This window comes from Pteropus alecto, unplaced genomic scaffold (genome assembly GCF_000325575.1).
Source record: "Pteropus alecto unplaced genomic scaffold, ASM32557v1 scaffold11, whole genome shotgun sequence".
NCBI lineage: Eukaryota > Metazoa > Chordata > Mammalia > Chiroptera > Pteropodidae > Pteropus > Pteropus alecto.
Window position 1 is genome coordinate 6,430,507 of NW_006431956.1, and position 25,029 is coordinate 6,455,535.

The 25,029-nt window shown below is 45.1% G+C and overlaps 1 protein-coding gene across 1 annotated transcript in view; it reads right to left on the minus strand.

The window, feature by feature from the left end:
* The window catches only part of FRMD4A (FERM domain containing 4A), a 290,837-nt gene that overhangs the window by 172,628 nt on the left and 93,180 nt on the right, over positions 1-25,029 (minus strand). The window contains exon 2 of the mRNA XM_025043396.1: positions 5,020-5,085. Within this exon, the coding sequence (XP_024899164.1) occupies positions 5,020-5,085 (66 nt within the window). The remainder of the gene's footprint in view (positions 1-5,019; positions 5,086-25,029) is intronic.

Here is a 25,029-nt window from a genome sequence, read left to right on the forward strand (position 1 = left end):
GTTTCTGTCCCGTGATTCGGGCCACCATGCCTTGTCCAACAAAAACCAGCTACTATCTTTAATTCTTTGGAAAAACACTGACTAGATGAAGTTGGCTCCACTTCTCAGAGCCACGGGACAGTTGGTTCCTCTGTTTTAACAGAAATAGACTGGCAGAATCGTGCTGCCCACGGCCACTGAGAGAGGGGGTCAGAGGTGAGAGACACAGTAATCCTCGGATACGGCCTCACGCTGCCGGGCAGCCGCCTAAACAAAACAAGAAGTGGCATCTGACGAATCTGAAAAGACACATGTACCCCTATGTTCACTGCAGCATTATTTACAGTAGCCAAAATATGGAAGGAATCTCGGTGTCTATCAGCAGACAAATGGATAAAGAAGATATGGTACATATATACCATGGAATATCACTCAGCCATAAAAAAGAATCAAATCTTGTCATTTGTGATAACACGGATAGACCTAGAGGGTATTATGGTACATGAAATAAGTCAGACAGAGAAAGACAAATACTGTATGACTTCACTTATATGTAGAATCTAAAAAAAAAAAAAGATAAATGAACAAACAAAACAGAAAAAGACTCAGAGAGAACAAACTGATAGTAGCCAGATAGGAAGGGGGGGCGGTGAAAAAGGCGAAGGGATTAAGAAGAATGAATTTCCAATTATAAAAACAGCCACTGAGATAGATATGAGGCCCAACATCGGGAATATAGTCAATAGCTGTGATCACTATGCACGGTGTCAGACGGGTGCTAGACGCATCGGGGTGATCACTTCATAAGGAATATAAATGTCTAATCACTGTGTTGTACACCCGAAACTAATACAATCTTACATGTCAAATGTAACCAGAAAATAAATTTTAAAAAGTGGGGTCCATCGTGGCAGGGGTGATTTGTAAGGCTCTGCCATCGAAAGCAAGGCATTCTGCCAGCAGAGCATACTACTTGCTCATCTAAAGCGCTGGCGAGAGCCATGAAATGGGCATCTCTGGGAGCAGAAGGTTCGTGTCTGTTCTTCTTGTCCCGGCCTGTCCTGTAGGACAGGAGACCACACAGGATCACGGGCCTCAGGAGACTCCAGTGAGTAAGGGCCACACCTCAGCCACGCCTATCTCGTGACAATCTATCTATTCTATTTTTAAGACACCAAGAGAAAGAGCCCAGAACCTAATTCTTCTCAGTCTTATATTATTCTCACTAAGGCTAAACCACATTTCCCTTTCTTTGCTTTCAAAATGCTCCCCCTGAATATGCATGCAGATCAGAAAAAGAAGGGAAGAAAGTAATTTTAAAGGAATAACTGTATGAAGACGAGATTTGAGAAATTCAATACAAAACACGCGTGGCATCCTCTCCACTGGCTGTGGACACCTCAGGAAGAGGCTGCCTGGGAGACGTACATGATGGAGACCTCTCTTATTTAGATGCAGGCTTTTTCGAGTATATTTCTAATAGGTTGAAATAATTTTGGAAAACAGAGCAAAAGACATTGTGTCCGGGTTTGATGGGAGGGTGAGCCGGCTGGACAAGCTGTCCTTATACCTACGAATAAGGCTAATTTCTTACTGAATGTCCACCTTGTCTCTCCAACTGGAATTAAGGATTTAAGGAGTGACATGGTAACGTCCTGGACGTCAGGGAACTAACTGCTTGTGGATTTAGGGATGAGCCTTTCGAATATCAAACCCCAGTGTGTGCATTCCTGACCTCCACCCTTTCCCTGCACCCTTGTGCATCATGGAGGATTTCTGTGGGGCAATCAGGGATTTGGAAGCACAGACTCCACTCAGTAATCCCAAAGGGCTTTAGGGAGAGCATGATGTGTTGGGATTATGGCCATTCTGCTCTGCGATCCAGAGAAGGGAAATGCTACTAACACTAGTCATATCTACACCACCACAGAAAATGATCTCTGTGGCTGGCTGGTTACCAGCACCCTCCCGGTGGGAAGCGATGGCTACCTGTTGATTCTGTCAGCTCAGTCTTCTAGCACTGGTGAGGTGTAGCCTTTGATGCGTCTCTTACTCTAAAAGTTAGTGGCCGAAAAACCCAACCTCCCACCTCAGCCGCTATGCTACTCACGAGTGCCTGTCGCCCTCGGGGAAGCCGGTGTGGCCCTCCACATTTCCTCCCAACCTGACTCTCCATCTTATACACCTTGTCAGGTAAATGTGGAAACGTCTGCCCCGCCCATCGCCTCAACTCCAGATCAAAAGACGGTGAGAGGCATTGCTTCCTCTAAGGCTCAGAGGCATTGCTTCCTCTAAGGCTTGTTACAAACATTCGGAAACTCTTCTCGACAATGAAGCTTTTGGCAGCAGCGAACCTTATCACCTCATGAGCTTATGATATCTAAAAGAAGGGTAGGAAGTGAAAATGTTTTCTGCTATTCAAAACCTAGAGGTAGGTCCAAATGAGCTGGAGGGCAGGGACTCCCTTTAGAAAGGATTCTGTCAAAAGAACATAATCTTGGACAACAGAACGCCGCAGAGCAGAAAGAAAGGCCATATATTTAAGGTGGCTTTTGTTCAATAGCTTTAATCTTATTTCCCCAAGTTTTGCCAAAGCCCACTCTGCAATAAAGTAGAAAGAAAGTAGTTAAAATCGTTCTTCCTTTCTTTCCTTCTTTTTTTTTTTTTTGTGCTAAACTAAATCCCCTACGAAGCAATCATTCTGTATTCTGTAGCAAAAAGTCCTTTAGGGAAGTAATATCAGGGCATGAGGATTCACCCACTCTTTTACTCAACAAGGATTTATTTAGCGACATGTGTGCCAGGCATTGGGCTGGGTACTGAGGGCACAGTGTTCAAGACACAGACTCAGCCCTCAATTTGTCGGTGGTTCTGGGAAATGCAGCAAGGAAACAGGCAATGCCAGTGAGTGTGACAATGACTCGTGGCAGTGCTGTAAGGAGAAAACCACTGGGGGAGGGGAGGACAGTAAGACACAGACTTGGGAGGGGCAGAGGATAGGGCAAAGGAAAGCCTTGGTCGGTGGAGGGGAGAAAGTGTCTTCTAAGCTGTGACCCAAAGATTTAACGGAAGCCAGCGGGTACAGGGGTGAGGATGGGAAAGATGATGTTCTAGGAAGAGGGAGTAAAACGTGAAGCGTGTTCTAAAAATGGGAAGGGAAGAATATGAACTCCTCTTCTTTGGTCTAATTCAACATTTTCTTGGTTGCGAAGGGCTTAGAACGACCTTTCCAAAACTCTGCCTGTCAGTAATTAAATATCTTTCCTGGGATTCGAGTCCATTTCAGATGCCTCTGCTCATTCTTTCCCAGGGCAGGCTGGCCAAGAGACTCTACCTTCCCTGTCACTTGAGCTCTCATTTCCTGTTTCAGAAGGTGGCTGCTTGCTAAGCCTCCAAGCTTTGATATAAAACAAAGCGTCTCAGTCATACTGGACCATTGCCCTGTGAACTCACACTGATTTTGAGCCACTTAAAGTTCCAAGTGCTTTGTTAAAGCTCAAGATCCTGCTAATTGGAGAGATCATGCTCACCTGACAGTTCCTCTCTACTACCTTACACCCCAAATTCATATCACGAGTTGCACTCTCCATAAGACTGTAGGCCCAGGAATCTAGCCTAATAAGGACATGATCCAACATGTGGGAGAATTCTACCCACATGGATAAATTAATCATAGCATTTTCCTGTCATAGTGGTAAAAACTGTAAAAACCAAACCAAACAAAAAACAAAGCCCTTGAATGTACCCAAATGCGTGAATGATTAGATAATAATGGCATATCCATTTCTGGGATTTATGCAGCCATTAACAGAGATGACAACTTACAATAACTTGGAAAAGGCTAGTGAATGACAATGTTAGGTAGAAAAATAAAATATAGCATTATATATACATTACGATCCCAACCATGCAAGAAATACAAATATGAAGAATGCTGGAGATTTGCTAAAATGAGAACTGTAACTGAATAAGTGTGCTGTGATTATGAGTTATTTCTTATTTTCTCTGTTTCCTACATTGCATTTACAATGCCTTTATAACTTAAATCCTATTAAAAATATTAACTCTTTAAGTTAGCAACTGGATCATTTTGAAATCTGAGCAGCATGTACAAGGGAACACGAGGTGAGAGTATTTACATGTGAATCTCCCCAGTGAAGCCGTATTGACCCCTCAGTGAATGGGCATGTGGGTGTTATTTCACCCTCCTGATGAACTAACTGTAGCTTCTTCATGGCAGAACGTGATGGTTGATGAAGAGCACTGCCCTAAGAATGTGATAGACATGTGAGAATATGAAACCAATAGGGTTATAAAAGTGGGAGTCGAACAACAGATTTGAAATTAAGTTCTTTAAATCAAGTTTGGAAACTTCACCATGCTTTAGGGCTCTGGGTCAAACAACGCTTTTTTTTCCAAGAGTAAGCCGAAAAGATCAGGGCCTATAGGATTCCAATGGCTTCTCCGACCTGTCTGACACCACTGTGTTCTTAGTTTGAAGATCAATTCATTTCCCCTGTGTCAGTTTCTCCAGATGTCCAAAATGAGATGGCAGTGCTGACCCCAGGATGGGGTAGAGGGGTTAGTCAGCTCTTATAGGGGAGAGAGGCGAAGAGATTGCTTCTCTTTCGTCATATCCACGAAAGCTTAATTCGAAAATAATAAACTGTTTTCTAGACAACTAGAACACAGATTTAGTTGCAGCAAGAGTTATTTAGGTTATATTATAATTAACTTCTTCCAAGCAGAAAGAATAGCTAATGTCAGTTGTGGGATTTCCTTCTCTAGAGATTTGCAACAATAGGTTAGATGTACATGTGGCCTTGAATGCCTTAGGGGTGGTGTACAAAGAAACGGGATGAACGAAAATAGCAATCACACACACACAAATACCAGGGTGTGTCCTAGTGCTCCTCTCACAGATTTTAACAGATTTGGATTTGAAAACAGTTTCCATTCTCCCCCATCCCTCAGCTGAGTCCAAGTCTGAACCACATCAGTCTCAGAAGGAACTCAGAAAGTCGGCCAAAAGTCATTTACCTGTACTAGGAGTTCCAGCTTCCTGTCATCAAGGAGATGTACTTGACATCGACGGCCCTCCGTCATCTGAGAAGAAAGAGAAAGATGGTCACTGAGAGTCCAGCGGCCTGACAAATGGTTAGAGGGCTCCCTGCAGTGGCCCCCACCAGGCATGTTCCTCTGCACAACACGTCCTCTGGGAGTTGGTGCTGTGTAATGCCAAGAAGCGGCAAGACTGGTTCGTTCATTCATTCGTTCATTCAAAAACATTTATCAAGCACTTCTTATGCGCTGGGGTGGACAACAGCACACAAGACAATGTCCCTGCCCTCATGGAGCTTGCGTTCTTACGAGAAGATACAAAATAAATTAGCAAACACATAACGTAACGTCCGGTGGTGATACGTGTCACTCATTATTTAGTCATTCTTCCACTCAATAACGTGCTCGTCCTACACGAGAGACAGAGTTCAGTGTCCGTTCTCTGCCGCCTCTGGCGTGTCCCAGTTACTGATCATGAGGGAGCAGAAGACCCCTCCTCTGGCAACTGCATTCGATTTCTGATATGTCTCCCGTCTCCTCGTTTCTGACCCTCGTGCCCAGAGCGCTTTCACCTACGACAGAGGAAACGCGGAGACCAGCGCTCACGGCTAAGCCTGACCCCCACCCCTGTGTGGTGTAACAGAAACAGGCGCCAGGGGACCGAGCTGAGTCTTAGCCCCACTGGTTCCTGGCTGTAGGACTCTGGACCAGCCTCTGTCCATCTCTGCGCCCCAGTCTCACAGACAAAAATGAGTGGGCTGGGCCCAGTGGGTGCTGCTGAATATTTAATAACTGGCTTTCTAGACAAAAAAAAAAAAAAAAGCCATAACTTGTAGCATTTTCTGGAGCCCTGGCATCACCCTCAAGGGAATCCTCTGAAGAACAAGGCTTCTCATAGGTGTTGGCCACCATGCTCACCAAAACCTATCTTGCTGCACTCCAAATACCTTCGCTACGTCCGATTTACTATCATGACAACGCTGGGTACTTTCAACGGACAAATAATCTGAAGAGCGTAGATGACGGTAAAGCGTAGTAAAATAATGAGGAAGTGACGTATTTTGAGTATTTATCACCTTTGTTTTTAACGTAATTTCTTCAACTCTGTTTATACAATTTAATTTTAATGATGGCTTTACTAATTTTAATACATTGACAATGAGTATGAGCTGGCTCCAACGCCACTGCCTGGACAAGAAGACTCACAGGCTCCTTCTAGCCCTCGTATTTTTCCTCAAAAGTAGCCAACCTATCGTCCCTCAAGTCACTTCCCCTAGTGATGGGCCCTAAGCCAAGTTGGGATGGCACAAAGGTGAACCGTCTCTGAACGGGAGTCACAGCCATGACTCAGCAGCCCCCCGCTCTGAGAAAAATCATCAAGGAGGTTTCGCTCGCTCACACTCTAACAGAGGTTGAAACAGAGTAAACATTGTGGGAAAATTTTGATCCAGAGGCTTTCCCTTTCACACAGATAAGCCGAAGCAGGCAGCTATGGATGTGCGTGCGGTGGGCCTGTGTGAAGTCCTTATTCCCTTTCTGAGCTCTGGACTTCAGGCGTTAATTTTCTTGGCAGGAAAACGATCTCAGACCCCATTAGAATCCATCGACCTTGCACACAGTAGGCATCCTAGCTGACTGACTTAATTGTAAAAATTCATCGGCTTTATTAAAAAAAATAAGTGGAACTACATCAAACTAAAAAGCTTCTGCACAGCAAAGGAAACCATCAACGACATGAAAAAGCAACCTACAAATGGGAGAAAAATATTTGCTAATCATATATCTAATAAGGGGTTAATATGCAAAATATAGAAAGAATTCACACAACTCAATAGCAAAAAAAAACGACAACCACCCCAAAACCCAATTCAAAAATAGGCAGAGGATCTGAATAGACATTTTCCCAAAGAGGATGTCCCGACGGCCAACAGGTACATGAACAGGTACTCAACATCACTAATCTTCAAGGAGATGCAAAGCAAGATCACAGTGAGATACCACCTCACCCCTGTTAGAATGGCTGTTAAGAAAAAGACAAGAAATAACAGGTGCTGGTGAGGACGTGGAGAAAAGGGAGCTCTCATGCCCTGTTGGTGTGGATGTAAATTGGTGCAGCTACTAAGGAAAAGAGTATCAAGGTTCTTCAAAAATTAAAAAACAGAGCTACCTTATGACCCAACAATTCCACTTCTAGGTATATATCCGAAGAAGATGAACGCACTCAAAAAGATCTATGCACCCCATGCTCACTGCAGCATTATTTATGAGACGAGATAGGGAATCAACGTAAGTGCCCACTGATTTATGAATGGATAAAGAAGAGGTGGGATATACATACAATGGAATACTACTCAGCCATAAAAAAGAACGAAATCTTGCCATTTGCAACAACATGGATAAACCTAGAGAGTATTTGTGCTGAGTGGAGTAAGTCAGACAGAGAAAGACAAATGCCATATTATTTTACTTATATGTGGAATCTAAAGACAAAATGAACAAACGAACAAAACTGAAACAAGCTCAAAGATACAGAGAACACTTTGATGGCTGCCAAATTGGAGGGGAGGCTAAAAGGGGGGAGGGGGTCAAGAAGTAAACATCAAAGGTCTCATCACAAGGAAAAAAATGCGTAACTATGGGAGGCGATGGATGTTAACTCGTCCCATTGTGGTGGTCATGTCACAATATACACAAATACTGGACCGTTATGTTGTACACCTAAAACTAATACAATGTTATAAGTCAATTATACCTCAAGGAAAAAAAAAAAAACTTTTACAATGAAAATAAATGACTTTGCCGGGGGAAAAAAAGTCCACCAGCTTCATTTCAGTCATTCTCATGAGTTCAGTGAAAGCTACTACAATTCTAAATGAGACAAATATATGCCGCCACGCCAAAATATATGAGCAATTCTTTCGTCAAAAAAATAAACCAAAAATGTTGGCGTTTCAACAGGGCAGTGGGCAGCAATGGCACAGGTACTCTGAATCCAAGTTAGATATTCGGCAATTCAGTTCTCTTTTACAAAGAACCGAAGCCTCACGCCTGGATTTTTTAGGGAAGAAAGAGCTACGACCATCCAGCATATCGTTTTGAAATTCCTTTAAAAACAGTTATTACAGGTTTGAGAAAATTCTCTGAAGGGTGGAGTCAGGGGAGAATATTAAGGAAGAAATGCTGCTTGTCCTTTACATCTTTAAAACAGAAACTTCTGAGCTTTACTGTGGCGTAAAAGGTTAAGGATATAAACGCGTTCTTGAGTCACTTATTCACCTTCCAACAGGTCTCATAAAAGCAGAGGAAAATTGGTATCTGAAAGACATTACTGTATCGAATAAAGTTTTAATCATAGTAATGCGAGGTGGTGTATCATTCTCTCAAAATATTTCAAGGCATGCCAAGTGTGACGTGACAATGAGTTCATACCCATGTCTAAGTTTCCCCTGAGGTTCTTGATTTCATCTGGAACATAAAACTCTCATTACGTTAATCTAACCTTATCTGCTCAGCACTGGAAGGAAGGAACATGCATCGAGACGTTAAGATCTACCCAAGGTCTTCCAAGTTCACTCTTCTCTGCAACAAAGCCCCACGGCTAAGTCCTGGGGAATTTATAAGCATGCTCCCTATTTTCATAGGGAGTTTACAAGCTGCCTCCTTTTTGGAAGGCGATATGTTGCTGAAAAAAGTCAGCCCAGAAACATGAGTCTAAACAGAAACTCAGCTTTGAATCATCATGTGTTTGAACGAACGACTTTCTTTGGCCAGCACGGCCAAAACAAAAGAGGGCCCATTTGTTGTTCTGTACTAAATAAAGTAAGATGGGAGTAGCCTGTTGTCAGTTCAGAAAGGTTGACCATTTGGGGTGTATACAGAGAAAGAGTAGACATCTGTAGCTTTGTCTGCCTTGCCAGGCATAGTGAAATTTCCTTTTGAATACTAACAATTGTAAAATAATACGGCTTTCCTTGTTTTCTTTTTCAGCTGTTCAGGCACAATTGGAGTACTGGCATCACCCTCAAAGGAAATCCTTTTGGAGAACAAGGCTTCTTGTAGATGTCGGCTAGCTGGCCACCACACCAGCCATAAATCGTGTCACTACAATACAATCGTATACCAAGCAGAGGCCTGCCAAGCGTGCTGTGATTCTAAACAATGCATAGAAAAGTGTTGGTTTGAAAGTGAGGTGTCTACTCCATTTACCCAACTTTGCTGTTAAGATACGCACTGAATCACAAAAGCCATGCAGAAACATGGAAATGCATTTATGACACTAGCTTCAGTGAGCACAGCAGAATATGAAATGGTATGTGTCCTATAAAGGCATGCAGACAGGAATTAGGAGGTACAAATAAACTAGCTGATATGCTACGCTTATGGGTGGTTCTCCCCACCCCACCCAGATATTACTTAATGTTGTTGTTTTCTTTTGTTTCGTTTTTTCTTTTTTTCAGTTAAAAAATTGTAAGAAAGTAACTTGATCTAGAAAAATGAATGTCGGTGTTTGAGATCAACCATAGGAAGTGTAGCCTGCGAGGCTCCTTTCTCAGCCAGTTCGTCTTAGATTGTCTGTAATTTTAACATATCAAATCAAATTAATTAATTTACAAATGAGAATTATGATCGTCACATAGGTCAGAAATCCAAAGACTGAAAGTTTGACGCATTCCCTCACTGCAGATGGAATGACTAGGAAGCCAGTTGTGACTGGAAGTGGCTCAAGGAACACAGAATCTCAAGGGTTTTCTTTGTTTGTTTTGTTTTTTTTTTAATCTCCATATTTGAGAGCAGCCGTCCACAGCAGCCTGACTTCTCCTGAATGTGCAAGGTGCTACTGTCCAAATGTGGCAGGGGGTCCCCGTCCTCAAGGTTTTACTAGAAAATGACTAACTTGCAATGACAACCCCCCAAATGGTGATTTTAGGGTGCTTTATATGGAAGGGCATGGGGTACAAAGGCTCAGCATGTGACAATATACTTTATTAAGAATATTTTCTCTTCGAATTCAAAACTAAGTAAAATCCATTATAATATGATTATCGTCCCTCTTTCTCTCTCTATCCTGACCCCCTCCCTCCCTCCCTCTCTCCCACTCCTTAAATGTCCTCTTTCCACTTTTTATTGCCCTTTGTCAAATGATTTCTATACTATGGTATATATGTACAGAGAAAGAAGTAACCCTAGTGCACCGTTTTTAACATTTTCATAGACATCTAATGCAGTTGTGCGTCATGACTGACTACAGGGTACCAGATTCGTATATATGTACAGAGGAAGAAGTAACCCTAGTGCACCGTTTTTAACATTTCATAGAAATCTAATGCGGTTGTGCGTCATGACTGACTACAGGGTACCAGATTCTGAACTTAGAAAAAAAAAAATGTGGTTTTTAAAAATAAAAAGCTAAAAAATATTGAATTAACACATGGTACCATTATATTTCCTGATGCTAATCTGTACTGGAACTGCTGTCACTAAGACACTGGGGGTGGGCATGGGGAGCAAAGCTGCTTAGAGATAAACATTTTTCAACTCTTTACCGTGTGCCTACTAGTTCACGTCCCTGTGCGTAGTTAAGTTACTGAGCTGTGATTCAGATTTGTTTCAGAGGCAATATCTTTATGAGACAATAAAATAAGAAATATTAAAGACTCACTAGGATTATATAAAAGGAAGAATGAATGTTTCCCAAACACGCTTTATTTAGGAAAATTATCTGTGCTTCCCTGAACAACCTGAAATCCTACCCTTTAAAACTTTATCATCAAATAGAAAATTCAGATTTCAAAGGCATCCCAGGCCCGGCCCGAGCACAGAGGCTTGCCGTCCAGCACGCCGTCCCTAAGCATGGTCCACGAAGGCGGGAAACATGGGAAGCATCCGGATGTCTGACAGCAGCACCTCGCCATCTGCCCTTTGACCCAGGCCATTTTATGGCTCAGGAGGAAATTCCAGAGACATGACTTCAACTTCCCATTGCGACTCATTGTGGCGGCTTCTGCTCGCAACACGGCACATCCCTCTCTGCAACTCAGTTTCCTCCCCAGACAAGTGAAGGCCCAACAACCCGTCCAGGCACCAAAAAGTCGCGAGATCAGTCTCAACTGTCCTAGAGCTGTCACAGCTAGAAATCAGTGAATGCAAGACATTCCTAGCGGCCTCAAGAAACTTAACCCCACAGCAGAATACACAGACAGAAAGGGCTTCAGGCAAGTTACATTTTCTTAAAAATATTCATCCACTTGCAGTCCAAGCCCCAGGACTTCACAGCACACAGCTCCGCGGGGCCCTGGCCATCTCTAGAGGGGGTACTTCATCCGACGGGAGGCCGGGGGCCCAGTCCCTTCTCCGCTGCAGCGGTGGCTCCCAAGTCACCCGGGGCTATCGACAGAGCTGACACGAGATGCTGGAGCGGGCCTGAGAATGGAGGTTCAGGAGCGTGAGCGCACGCCACGTGGGACGACATTGACACAGATGACGAGAGCCACCAGGCCACAGCGCGTGACGCTCACAGAGGAGAGGGAGGCCTCCTGCTCGCCCGGAGGCCTGCCTGTGTCCCTCGGCAGGTTCAGGTGTTTTTCTCACACACACACCATTCACAGCACAGGTGTCCATGCAGACATCCTTTCCAGGCTGCTGAGTGTGGTCTAAACCCCAAAGAAACAAAATACGCCAAGAAGCAGCAAGAACCTGTATCCCGACCGGCATCCCACCGTCCTCCTGGAGGCAAGGAAAGATGAGCGAAAACACCTGGCCTCTGTCACGTGGTGTTTTGACTCCCATACCCTAGTGACAGTGTTTTGTGTGGAATGAAGATGCTCTGTCCAAAGGAAAAGGCAAATATCTCAACTTTTTTTTTTTTTTTTTTGGTTTTGATGACTGTACTTGGAATTTTTATAGTAGGAGATCTGATGGGCATTTTAGATGGGGACCACAGACTCAAGGAAAACAGTTTTTAAAAGTCCAAAAAACAATGACAACAACATGATAAGGGTGACTCTACGGGTCTAAAAGAATAGCGTTTGTATGACATGGAGACTTTAAAAGTAAAAATTGGATCACGTAGTGAAAAGAAGATTGAATGAGAACGTGAAGACTGAGATGCCCAAAGAACACAAAGTATGTGCATGGAAATCCCAAAAGATACTAGATTTTAGCATCACACATGCAAGGTGTCAGCGACATAGGATATTATGCATATTACGTACATAGACGAGGCAGTATCATAAACTTATAGGGACAGAGGTGAAAAATGGAAGCCAAGGTTTAAAACAAGAAAGTCAAGGACAATGGAAGAGCCTTTAAAGACACAGTCAAAGCAAGGAGATCAGGGAAAGCAGTGTTTTCATTGTTTGGAGCCAACGGCTTTTTATTAAAAGATGAACCACTGAACGACTCAGTTCCTGTTTTGTTTCAACCTTCTCAACCTAGAAGGGAAATGATAAGACTAACTCTGAAAGAATATAAACCAACTGCGCCTCCTTCCCCCAAATAAATTCCAGGTGGTTCATAAAGTTAAATATTAAAAATAGATACGCAATTATTAAGAGGCCTTTCCAAGCATAGAAGCAATGGATGAGACAAAAGGAGAAAAATATAAAGATCTGACATTAAAAAAATTTTTGGATAAAAGTAATCCCACTCAGCAAAGTACCATAAACAAAAAGAAAAAAAAATGCAAATTTGGAGATGGGATAACAACTCTAAGGAGGAGTTAATACCCCAAAGATAAAATTTTTTAATTAGCAGGTAATTACAAATTAATTAGAAGACTACTAATGCCCTACAGGAAATAAAACTAAAATGCAAACGGATAAAAAGTTTGTATTCTTTGACTTAGCAATTTCTCTTTTAGTAAAGAGAGCCATCTAGCTCTCTAGTAATCTAGAGAGTAATTTAGTAATCTTTTTTAATGAAATAAGAGAAATGCAGTAAAGGATACATGTTAATAGTGGCCACTGTAGTGTGTGTTCATTCCACAAGTGTTTATGGTACATCTATTAGGTTTCAGGCATCTTGTTAGACATATGATGGACATGATTTTGTCCCCAAACTGAAGGAGCTTCTCTGTCCCAGAAAGAACTACCCAAATTAACAGGTTATTACAGTGTAATCCACGTGACAAGGGGGTGGGTGTAAGATGCTATGGAGTTGGTGGGGACCCTAACTCACTGGGGAACTGGGAGTGGTATCCGCAGCAAGGAACGTCTGGCACAGGCACCCTCATGCAAAGAAGGCCTGGAATGGGAGAGAACATGGCGTGTTCTGGAAACGTGAGCCGTGCAGTAGCGCCGGCAAAGAGGAGCAAGCATGCATCCAGCGGTCTGAGGATGGCTGAATCACTCATAAAACAGTGAGCAGCCGCTGAATGCTGCTCTCAAATGAATTTACTCCCAACTGATACAGAAATGAGCAGAGTCTGGAAAGAGGGCTCAGAGCCTACGAAGATACACGAGCACTTGGAAACCTGTAAAGAGCTACTAAAACATAAGCTGTCTTTCTCAACGTCTGTATTACCCACCCCTCGACCCATGATTTGTAACCGCCATGATTTGTAACCAGACCCAGAAAGCGTGCCAGAAAGTTGACAAAGAGGTTTAAGATGGTAGGTTCGAAAATTTTTAGATTGGGATCATATTGTTTGTAGCTTTGTGTCCTATGCTCAGTTTGCAGAGGCGAAGCATCATGATTAATGGAATCAAGAGGCGTCCTATACTCTACTATGGTTAAGCCATTTCTGGAAATCTGTGTTCAATTCCGGGTACCATATTTCATACAGAAAATGAGAACAATAAAATGGAGCGATGCTAAAGAGGAGGAACCAGACTGGGTAAAGATGTGGAAGCTCTGTCTTCTCAGGACTGATGGAAAACCACCCGCCAGCCTAAACAGTAGAGGCTCCCGTGGCAGGGGGACCCTGCAGTCTACTGTCCATGCCAACGCACTTTTGTGAGTTGAAAGGGAACTATTATCGATTCCACGAAGATAGCAGGTGTAAACTGAACTGTCCTGGGCACGCCTGGGCGTGGGGACTTGCTAATTTGATGATTTAATGCTAAGGCGATGATGAAATTTGATCGTTCCATGAGAAGGGAGAGAAGAACGTTGCAATGATGAGCAGAGATGGAATCAGTGAGTGGAAGTTCCAGAAGACGCGTCTGAATTCAACCGAAGTGAGAACTTTCAAACAAGCATCGTTGTTCAGAGTGGAACGGGTTGGCTCATCATTCCTGGTGGGGCCAGAAGGCTGTCAGCTGGGGTGGTGGTACCCTGCACCCTGGGGTAAGCTGGGACAGACTCGCACCCTCTAAGATGTGAGCCATGCACATGTGTGCACACCTACAGACAAGAATGCTAAGAAAACACACTCATTCTAATAACTCACACTCATTCTAATAACAAACTGCTTTTTGTTATGATATTACATGTAGTTTCATGCAACGAATAGTCACATGATCCACTTACTGCTTCAGAAAATTGTTTTTAAAAATCGCACTACAGACGGGTAGGCACAAACACATTCTACTTTTTCCTACCAACTTCCTTCATATAAATGTGCAATCATAAAATGCGATGCTGTGTGAAGCGGTGACGTGTGCTGTTGCCAGGTGAGTATTCACGCACCTGATAACGGAGAACCTCCACGACATTCTCTTGGTAACACGAATTGGCCTACTGAGCTCCAATGTCTAATTAAATCTGTCATTTTGAATTAAAATGTAAAAAAAAGTTTTGCTTATATTGTTATCAGTGGGATGAGACAACACTACAACCATGGGTCTCATCAAGCAACAGATTATTTTGTTTCAAATCTTTTGTTGACATTAAAATGATATATACGTGTGATGGAAACAGAATGGAATGACTATCATAATAGGCACCCTATTTTTACATAAGTTAATAAATATATATTCAAATAACATACATCCTTATATATCATTGCAAGAGTCTTTCTGAAATATAGGTACGACACAACTTAATTTGCATTCCATGGGATATGCTCTAACAGACCCCCAAGCCCAGGCTCAGGAACACACGCATTCTCTGTAGTTTATATTATCTACATGACCACACGGCAAATGAGCAGAGCTGACGTTCCTTCCGCTAGCAGTGGGAGCTGGAGCGTCTTATCACAGAGGTGAGAGTTTGGGGAGGGTTTTCCTCCCCGGCGAACAACCCTCTGTGTGCATCACTACAGCCAAGCTCTCCATCACCCCTGGGGTTGTGGGGAGAGCAGAGTATTCTGGACCAACTGCAAGTGACTGGAACTCCATCCTTCCTCTCTGGTGACTTTTGAAGCATAGTGGGAGAATGGCCACCTAAAAAAGGAGGGTGGCCCTGTGGGCCACCTGCTCTCACAGAAGCAGCACAAGACACGAAGCACATGTCCTACGTGCCTGGGTCCAGCGCCCAGTACCCGGATGCCAAGCCGTCCAGGTTTGGGCAGGAAGCACCGTGGCCCAATAGTGGACTCTCGTGAGACTCATGCTTAAATCGGACTAAATTTCTAGTGATATCACACCTGAGCAGATCCGAGGACCATGGGTACCCCCCATGGGGTGGTCCCTGCTCCAGCTCTTGCCCCTCTCCCACCCAGCACCACGATAAAAGGTACAGGGAGAGCTTGGGAGCCTGCAGCATCCAGAGCTTGGGAGCTCCCTTTGACATGTGCAAGGGGCAGTCGGTCTGGGCTGGAGCCAGCCTCCTGCCTGCTTACCCAACCAAGTTCTCTGGAAAGGAGGCTGCTGGAGCCTCCCTGGCAAGAACTTCTCTCGTCTGCAGGAGGTGGGCTGGCAGCTCGCTCCCTCCACTCATCTTGTCTGAGGTTTCCACATGACAGCTGCTCCAGGACCACCTCCGACTCCTGCTGGGTACCCTGCTCCTGGGGGTCCTGATTCTGCTGCCCCAGCTTCATGCACAGGACAGGTTTCTAGAGCTGATGCATCTGCTCCCCCAAAACATTTAAAGATGGGGGTGAGGCTGGGAGAGTAAAAGAAATGGAGAGGGGTGAGAAGGGGGAAGGAGAAGATTCTGAAACCGAATGAGGGTTCCCCTGCCTTCGCCCCCTTCTTGGTAGTGGAAACGCTGTCACAGGAAATCATGCAGTCCCTTCAAAAGCAATGGCCATTGCAAATGAGCGATCTAAGGACACCCAGGGTACATGTTGTTAGCAAGTCGTTACAGCCATAAAGAGGTTACTTTGTATCTGTTAGTCAAACAAAAAGTTTGACTAATCCGACACAGAACAATTTCTTAAAGCCTTCGTCAGGAGGGTACGCATAGTGAAAAAGGGTGAACCTGAGCCCACCATTCGGGCTGTTTCCACCGAAAGAAGGGACGAGGGATGGATACGTTTTTGCCTGTATCCGAACCAATGAACAGACGGCAGGGTTCCTGAGCTTTCCTCTTTCCTGACTGAACCAGTATGCTGCTGCCCAAGGGTTTACACGTGTCATCCTAAACCCTTTGGTGACCAAGCTTGAGGGCATTTTCAGCATACGCTTCGGAAAAAGACCTGGAAATAAGTTTGTGATTAGATCGCTATATCAAGAAAGCCAAAATTTTAAATCAGAACAACATATGAGGCAGGGACAGTAATTAACATTTCATATCTTTCATGGTGCCCAGCATGGAGCTTTAAACGCAAAAGAGCCTCAGTAGATACGACTGATTGAAAGTATGGAGCTACAATTCTTGATTGCGGGATGGCTTCGCGGGTGTAGACATAGGTCAAAACCCATCAAACTGTACACTTTAAATATGGGCAGCTTCCTGTAAATCAATGATACAATGTGTATCAATAAATCCAGAGACATTCCTTTTACAGAACCGAAAGACAGAGCATCATGGCGGCGTAAGTGGTCAGCAGGTGCGACGGCACGTCTCAGCAGCGCTCTCCACCGGCTGAGGAATTCCTTCATCTTTTATACCGCACATCCTTTGATCTGAAGTGCGGTGCTTATGGTTGACGTGCTCAGTACCGGGCCACGGAGGCTTCATCCCCTCCACGTGGCTGAGGCCCACGCTGGACCTCTGCTCCGACTTGCCCCTGTCCCAGGCTTGGGTAGCGTTGCACACAAACGGCCCGTTCAGCATCTCCACCCGGATGTCCATTCGGCATGTCACGTTCTGACGTCCCTTGTCCCCCAACACCGCCTCCGCCCACGGCTTTCCCCTCTCAGAGAAGAGCAACTTTCCATCACCAAATTCTAGACGTCTCTCCTCTTCGCACATCCTACCTCAACCCACCAGAAAATCTTGTTGGTTCCCTCTTAACATAGCGAGACCCTGAACACTTTTCATCACCACCGCTTTGTCACTTTCTGGATTCTTACGATAGCCACCCAATTGGTGTCCCTGCTGTCACCTGTCACCTTGCAGTCTCATCCCTGCACAGCACAGCCCAAGTGGGAGCCGGGTGTGCCCCAGATCCGCCACACTCCCCGACCACCCTGCCCCCCAGACAGAGCCTTGAAGGCCCCACCAATCACTCATCTCCTTGCTGTCCCCTCCAGGTCACTCTTCTGCCCTCCCCTCCGCCTCCCCCACCCCGTCCCAGGTCACTCTTCCACCTCAGGGCCTTTGAGGAGCTCTTTCCTCTGCCTGGAAAATCCTCCAGAAACATACGGCTTGCCTCATCACACCCTTCAAAGCCTTCCTCACGACATCTCCTCTGACTCCTGTATTGAAAACAGCAACTCTGCCCTACTTCTCATCCTATGCTTTATTTTTCTCCATAGTAATTACCACCTTCTAGTACAGGATATAATTTACTCATTATATTTATTGCCTGCCTCTTCCTCTTAGAATGCAAGCCCCCCAAGGGCAAGAGTTTTTCTGTTTTGTGCACTGGCACATTCCTGAGACACGGGGGCACATCAACAAGTGTGCTGACTGACTGACTGACTGACTGGATGAATGGTTTCTGAATGAATGAATCGATCAACAATTGTGGTCCTCAGATACTTCCTGCCATTTTGCAGCTGGGGCTTGCAAGGCTAAACCTCATGCAAGGAACAGGTGGGCTGCATGATCTTTAGTCTCTTCTCTCTGACATAGGAACATGCAGAGAGAGAAGTCTGAGCTAAAAAGCAGAGAGAGGAGGGCAGGTAAGGACACGAGGCACAGGCAGGCAAAAAAGTCATTCTAGCTATCTGCAAACAAAGAAAGGAGAAGCCACGACATGTGACAATCTTTACTCCTTTATATTTTTAGCACCTACCAAATGAGAGGCACACTGTGAGGTGCTATGGAGTCAAAGATAAATAGGACACGGTCCTTCCCTTGGAAAGCTACGCGGGAGGGGACATGTACACGGGTCGCTCCAATTTCCAATCCAAACTGGAAGAGCGGTCTGGAGAGGATGCTTTGGGAGAATAGAGGAGGAAGACTCACACTCTTTGGAGCGATAGGAGAAGGTGACACTGGGGGTGGAATCAAGAAATAAGCAGGCGTGTCCCACAGAGAAGGGACAGGAGGAGCCTCTCGATCTGAAGGATGAGCATTTGCAAGAGGCTGACATCCAGGAAAGGTCAAAGGTACTTGGAGAAGGGCAAGGGTGTGTGTGTGTGTGTGTGTAGCACATACAACAGACTGAATGTCTGTGTCTCCCTCAAACTCCATATGCTGAAACCTAACAGCCGATGAGATGGTGTTAGGAGGTGAGGCCTTGAGGGTGTGGCTCTCACGATTGGGATTAGTGCCCTTACAAAAGGGACCCCAGGGAGACCCTTCGCCCCTTCCGCCACGGTGAGAAGGCACCGTCTATCGACTGGGAAGCAGGCTCTCAGCAGGTCCTGAATCTGTTGGCACGTTGACCTTGGACCTCCCAGCCTCCAGAAACGAGAGAAATAAAATTCTGCTGTGTATAAGCCACCCGGTCTGTGGCATGCTGGTATAGCAGCCTGAATGGGCCGAGACGGTGTGTGGTTCACGTCAGAGGAGACGTTTAAGAAATAAGCAGCTGCCAGGCTGTGTCGGGCCTTTCATTCCATGTCGAAGGCTGTGGTTTACGGGGAATGAAGGTGGTGGTGGTGGGGGGGGGAGGAGTGGTGGAAGGTGGTGTGTGTGTGTGTGCGTGTGTGCGTGCGCGTGCGAGATTGAGACAGAGGTGGTAAAGGGGCACGTTGTGATGATTTTCGAACGACCCAGGAAAGAAGGAAGAGGCCCTGAACTGTGATGGTGGCAGTGGGAACCTCACCCCCAAAGAATCTGAGAAGTAAACATATGAACGAGGCGTTACAGAAACGTATTGTAAAAGGCCAGGAGAATTAACTGCTAGGAATGCAGCGAAGAGGAAGCGGGAGGCAGACGTGGTGAGTCATTTATCATAGGACAATGATTTTTAAGGCTTAGGAGGAAGAGGCACGGGAGTAATCAAAAAACCACCCCTGGAACTAGTAACAGTGAAGGGAGGCTCGGGAGCGTCTGCTCACCCTGGGGTGCCCTCAGAGGGAGGGTCCCCTGGGGGACTGGATGTGGAGAAAATTGGTCAATAGCCAAACAAAGCAGCAGCCATTTCGAAGCCAGTCTGACGGGCGACCTCCCACAGCGAAGGTCTGGTGAAATAAGGCTGCGTGCTGGTTTCATCCCCACCTTACAGTCACCAGGGGAACGCCAGCGTCCTCGCTCCCACCTTTCCAAAGGACAAACACGCAAGCACGCTCACATCCTGACTTTTCCCAAAGTCCCATAAAAAACCAAGAGCCACTGGCAGTTGGTCTGGAATTATTCCATTGGGTTTTATCAGTTCCCTAGGAGTGAGATCAATTCTACCGCCAAGAAGAAAAGAAGAATCTAGCTACATAAGAAACAAAGGACTGTGGTTTTGGATGTTCTTCTCTGAGTACTTAGATATAGTTCCAAGTTGGAAGTTACAGAGCTCTGTATCTAAATAGCACAGAATCTCTACTGACTAAGTTACAACGTTACGAAAAGGATGGCAGACAGACCCGGCTGCGGTGGGCAACAGAAACCATATTTTCCACAAGAAAGGAAGAAGGAACCGCAAACAAATACTGGCTTATGATTTCTCCCTAAGATGACAGACACACTCCACCCTGTCAAGACAAACGATGCCCAAAAGCTGTCCCTGAGCCTTCACCTAAAATACACCCTTGTCCTGGATGTGGCCATGATGTTCTATAAATACTTTCCCTGCCTTCGTTCTTGTTTAATGCTGTGAGCCTGCTGCCTGGCTGTGCCCCTTTAAATCTGTCTCCGGACGATGAACCATCTATCAGCCTGATTCATTTTATTTAACACCTAAGGGGTTATTGAGTGCATAAATAATTTTTGATGACTATTATGCAAATTGGCAGGTTGATGTCTCATGCTACGAGGAAACTCTGCCAGGATTTTCGGAGCGGTCAGGTGGTGGGTGTGATGAGAAAAACTCACAAGCATCTAGTACACTCAGGGTCTGGGCTTATTTCTGCCATGAACTCACTGCACTAATTACTCCGGTAAAATGTAAATAAGAAAGTAAGAGTTGAAAACCTTCCTACTTCCTAGTACAATTTCCAGCTCGGAAAGAGCTAAAGCTCATTCCCCACGCTACTTTCTGTTTGCAAAATTCATTTCGGTATTGTAGATGAGGTGGTACCACTGACGTCAGAGGCACCTTCCACTGCCGCGGCGACTGACCTTACACCCCAAGTGTTCCAAACCCCCAGCAGTTAGTACTGTTGGTCTCCCAGTGACATGAGTAAGCCGGATGGGGAGGGCGAAATACAAAGACAAAAATTCTCATTCTAAAAGAGTCTCCCATATTTTTTACGTTAGGTGCTTCACAGATACGGCCCTTCTGAATGTCACTTTTCTTATAAATAAGAAAACTGGGGCTCAGAGATCGTCACTAATTCGCCCAAGGCCTCGTAGCAAGTCAGGGGCAGAGCCAGAAATCAGAGTGGGGCTGGACAGCACAGCTCCACTTTGCAGCCATACCAGGCCGCCTCGCACACGTCTCGAGTCAGGCGGTAGAGACTCCCGTCTTGGCACTGCGACCGAGACTCTGGCACGGTCCCCGAACATCTGTGAGCATCTCCTCATTTGCAAAAATGATCTAAATACCCACCTTTCCTTCCTGAGACTCTATCCATCGGAAATGTTCGACTTCACCGAGAACCCCCAAATCTCATCTGTGCGTGATCTGCGGACTGCACCACACATCTGGTGTGACTTCAGTCCCCGCTACTCGGCAGCCCTTAAGGTCTCTGCTCTCCTGCCAAGACCTGCAGGCTACATCTGTGCTACTGGTCACTCTGTAGTCACTGTTACGAAACACTCAACCATCCCAATGAAAGGGGATTGAAGAGGCAGAACACTGCCCTCCTTTGTGTTCGGCTCCAATCTGGTTTTTGTCCCTACTCCCTTCTCTCTCTCTCTCTCTCTCTCACAGAGAAAGAAATATCCACTATTTACTGGGGATCACCAGCGGGGGCTGAGGAATGGGCAAGCCAGCAATGCACTCCCCGGCTCAGTCGGTAGGTGTGTCGCCTCACTCCAGACAGCTCCCCACTCTTTGGTTTCCTAGTTTGGGTTCGTCACATCTATACTAGTTCACAGGCATGTGAAGTAGTGAGAGCATAACTGTGCATTTTACGGTTATGAATGGCACAGCCTGGCAACGCTCCGATTATTATTTCCATTCGCTGTCATGCGTTATCAATCTAATTCCCCATTACACGCCACTTTTTTTTTCATGCATTCCTCATCTGGTAAGGACAAAGAAAGGCAAAAGCCTTCAAGAAGAAGACTCATCACCAGACGAACAGGCTGAATCCGATGGAAACTGCAGAGTTACAGTCTTCAGTTGGAGGAGGTTGCTTTGGGCCAATGTGAAGCGAATATTGCTGTTCAAAGGTTTCGTACTGGCATTAGTACCGAGACTTCCGGCCCCGAAGCTGGCAAGGTATCACTAACTGCAGAAAAAGAGCCATCCACGGTAGGACAAGATTGGACACAGGTGGGCCTCACGGGTGACATCTCACTTTAAACCGCGGGGATTTCCAGGTTCCTAAAGACTTCTAAACATATTAACGTTGGAGTGCGGTAGGGGACTTTCACTCAGGGCTTTACTTATTCAGATAGGATCTACTGAGCAAAGGGTTCCTTGTCAAGTGGTGAGCACGGGGAGAACAGAAAGTGTGCAGTAACCACGGACTGGCAAATAACTGTGAACCAGATAGGAACGATATGGTACATGTGACTGTAGGCGGTTTGGGGAGAAGGGTAGACATGTTCAAGTGTTCTTGACCGTGGCTAGTCTCTTCTTGTGATGCATCATGAAATAATCGGAGCTCCAACTTTAAAACAAAAAAGCAGAACCCACCAGAGAGATAGAGAGAGAGAGAGAGAGAGAGATCTGATACACACACCAGCTCTACCCCAGGCTGTGTCCCTGAATTAGAGTTAGCTCTGTGTGAACATATGCAGAGGGGTCACCCGTAGAGTTTAAGCAGAGGCAACCAGCTCTTGAATATTTGGTAGTAAAAGGCCACTGAACTGAACCAGACCCCCTCACAGTCCTTCCAACAATTATGGCCTTTATTCTTAGCAGTAATTTCCATCTTCAAAGAGAAGAGTACTTCTCTTTGTGGGGAAAATATCTCATTTCCACTGATACGATTAAGGACTGAACACACACACATACACACACACACACATACACACATACACACATACACACATACACAGAGACTCCAAAAGAAGCATGACTGTAACTCACTAAACAGTAGAAACAGTTCGATCATCTTCTGAGAAAGGCATAATGATCATTTTAGGATAATGCTATCCGTGGTGGGACCGGGGCTGCCTCGTCTAAATTATTCCTTATAAGAGAAAGACTGCTGACCCCCGGGACAGAGGAAGGGTGGCAGCTGATGGATTTAGGGAACCAAAAAGAAACTGCTGTGGAGAGAATTTTTGATAAGCTGGGTTTACGCTGATTCGGAAAAGTTCTTTCAGAAGAGAGTAGTGAAACCAGCAGGCCTTTGTGTGCAATCGCGACCCTGAAGCCAGGAGCTGTTGGGCCAGCTCTTGAGGTTAAATGGCCTGAGAAAAAACCAGCACCACCACCAGGGTGCTCGGGTCTGGTTACGGCTGGAGTGGACACCACAGGTAAACGACGCGAAGCGCACCCTTCCCCGACCGGCTGGGTTTTCAGCGGCCACTTTCCCCGGACTCCTTCATTCTCGGATTTGGCTTAATTGCAGGAAAAGTTCAAGTATCTAAGTATCCTAGACAGCCGATGACAAGATCCTTTCTCCTCCTTTTCTTACTTCAACGCCTGCCTTTTAGGAAATCTCTAACATCTTTTCAGAGAGCAATGGACAGCAAAGACTCCGAAAGGGGCGAGGTGGAGGGAACGGGTACCCAGCGTCCTGGGAGGTCAGGAGGGAATGAGGGCCAGGGGCACCTGCCGATCCTGTCCAGGTGAGGTACCTGCCCTTTTTACTCCTCCTTTAGTTCAAGAAGAGTATAGTTTTTATAACGTAGGCCAAATAATCACTGGAAGAGCTTTATCTCATGGCTTCTCTTCCTGTGAGGTCTCAGAAATCATGTCTAATCAAGATGCCGGAATTTTCCACAAGGAATACACCTGAATAGAGAATTTCGGACACAAATTTTACTGACAAATCAGGTGATATCCAAAAAATAAAAGTTATGAATTAGTCATTGGTGAATCCAGACTGATGCACTCCAAAAAAAAAAGTTAAAACAACATCTGCTATTTAACTGTGAACACGTCTATTCATCATGTTGACATATTTAAGTGGAAATTTCCCAGTAGCTATACTATTTCATTTTTTTAAAGAAGTATTTACATATGCAAAACTATCTAAGCACAAAGCTTTAGATTTGAAAGTGCCTATCCTCTTCGCGGTCTTTCAGTGTGTCAAACTAAATGCAACTCTTCAAACAGGTAAGGACACGGCATGTGAATAGAACTGTAAGTAATTCACACACGTGCGCGCACGCACACACACGCACAGCATCAATGATGTGACCACGAGCGGTATATTTTTGAAGTAAAGTCGGTAATGATCTTCCTTGGAGGAGGTCTCACTCCATCCTACCAATCCTAAAAGTCAAAGGTAGCCCGACAGGTCCCCGCAATCCATTATTTCCCGGATCTTCCCTTCTGCTCACTGCCATCACACGTCAGCCACATTTTTTTCACCAACTGATCAGGATCGCCTCCAGAGCTCTTTCCTTCACAATTCTCGTGTATCCACTGCTCCACAGAGCTTTTTCCCAAATTCCGGAACCCAAGCAAGGACTCATACTTGACTTTGCCTTTGACTTCAGACTGCAACTTTGCTGCTACGATAAAATGGAGCATTATACGCATCTGGGATACAGTTCTCATGGATTATGAAATCAGCGTCTCACTGAACCTCAAGGGGTCTCAGTTTCCCCAATAACGAGATCACGCTAATGGCACTAGCCACCTGCCAGGCTCTCAGGGGACTTGGCAACAATGTGTACAAATTACACAAAGGCTCTGTGCCATAAATAATAAGTCTTATTAATAAAATTAGTTCAAGACGAATGTCAAAAATATAGCACCAGCACTGGCAAATCATGCTTGGTAAGAACAAAAGAGGGTAGATTTTCTGATCCTCATTTCTACTAACACGGTTCCTCTTCAATAAAAGAATAGTTTAATTTTTTTTTTCTTCCTAAAAGGTTACTTCTACCCACACAACTTTGCACATTAGGCATCACTTCATTCCAAGTTATCTGGAGACCACATTCATTGACATATGTTGATTTCAAAGCATGTCCAAATGTTGCTTCCAATTAAATTAATTGTAACTGTTTCACATCTCAGGACCAAATGGATTCTAATCTACCCCTCATTCCTGTTGTGCCTCGAGTACATACAAATTTCATTTGCACTAGAATGGACCCCTCAGCTAACAGAAGTGGCTCGTCCCCTGACCCTCTAGATTGCAAGAGACAAGTGACACTGTGAGGACC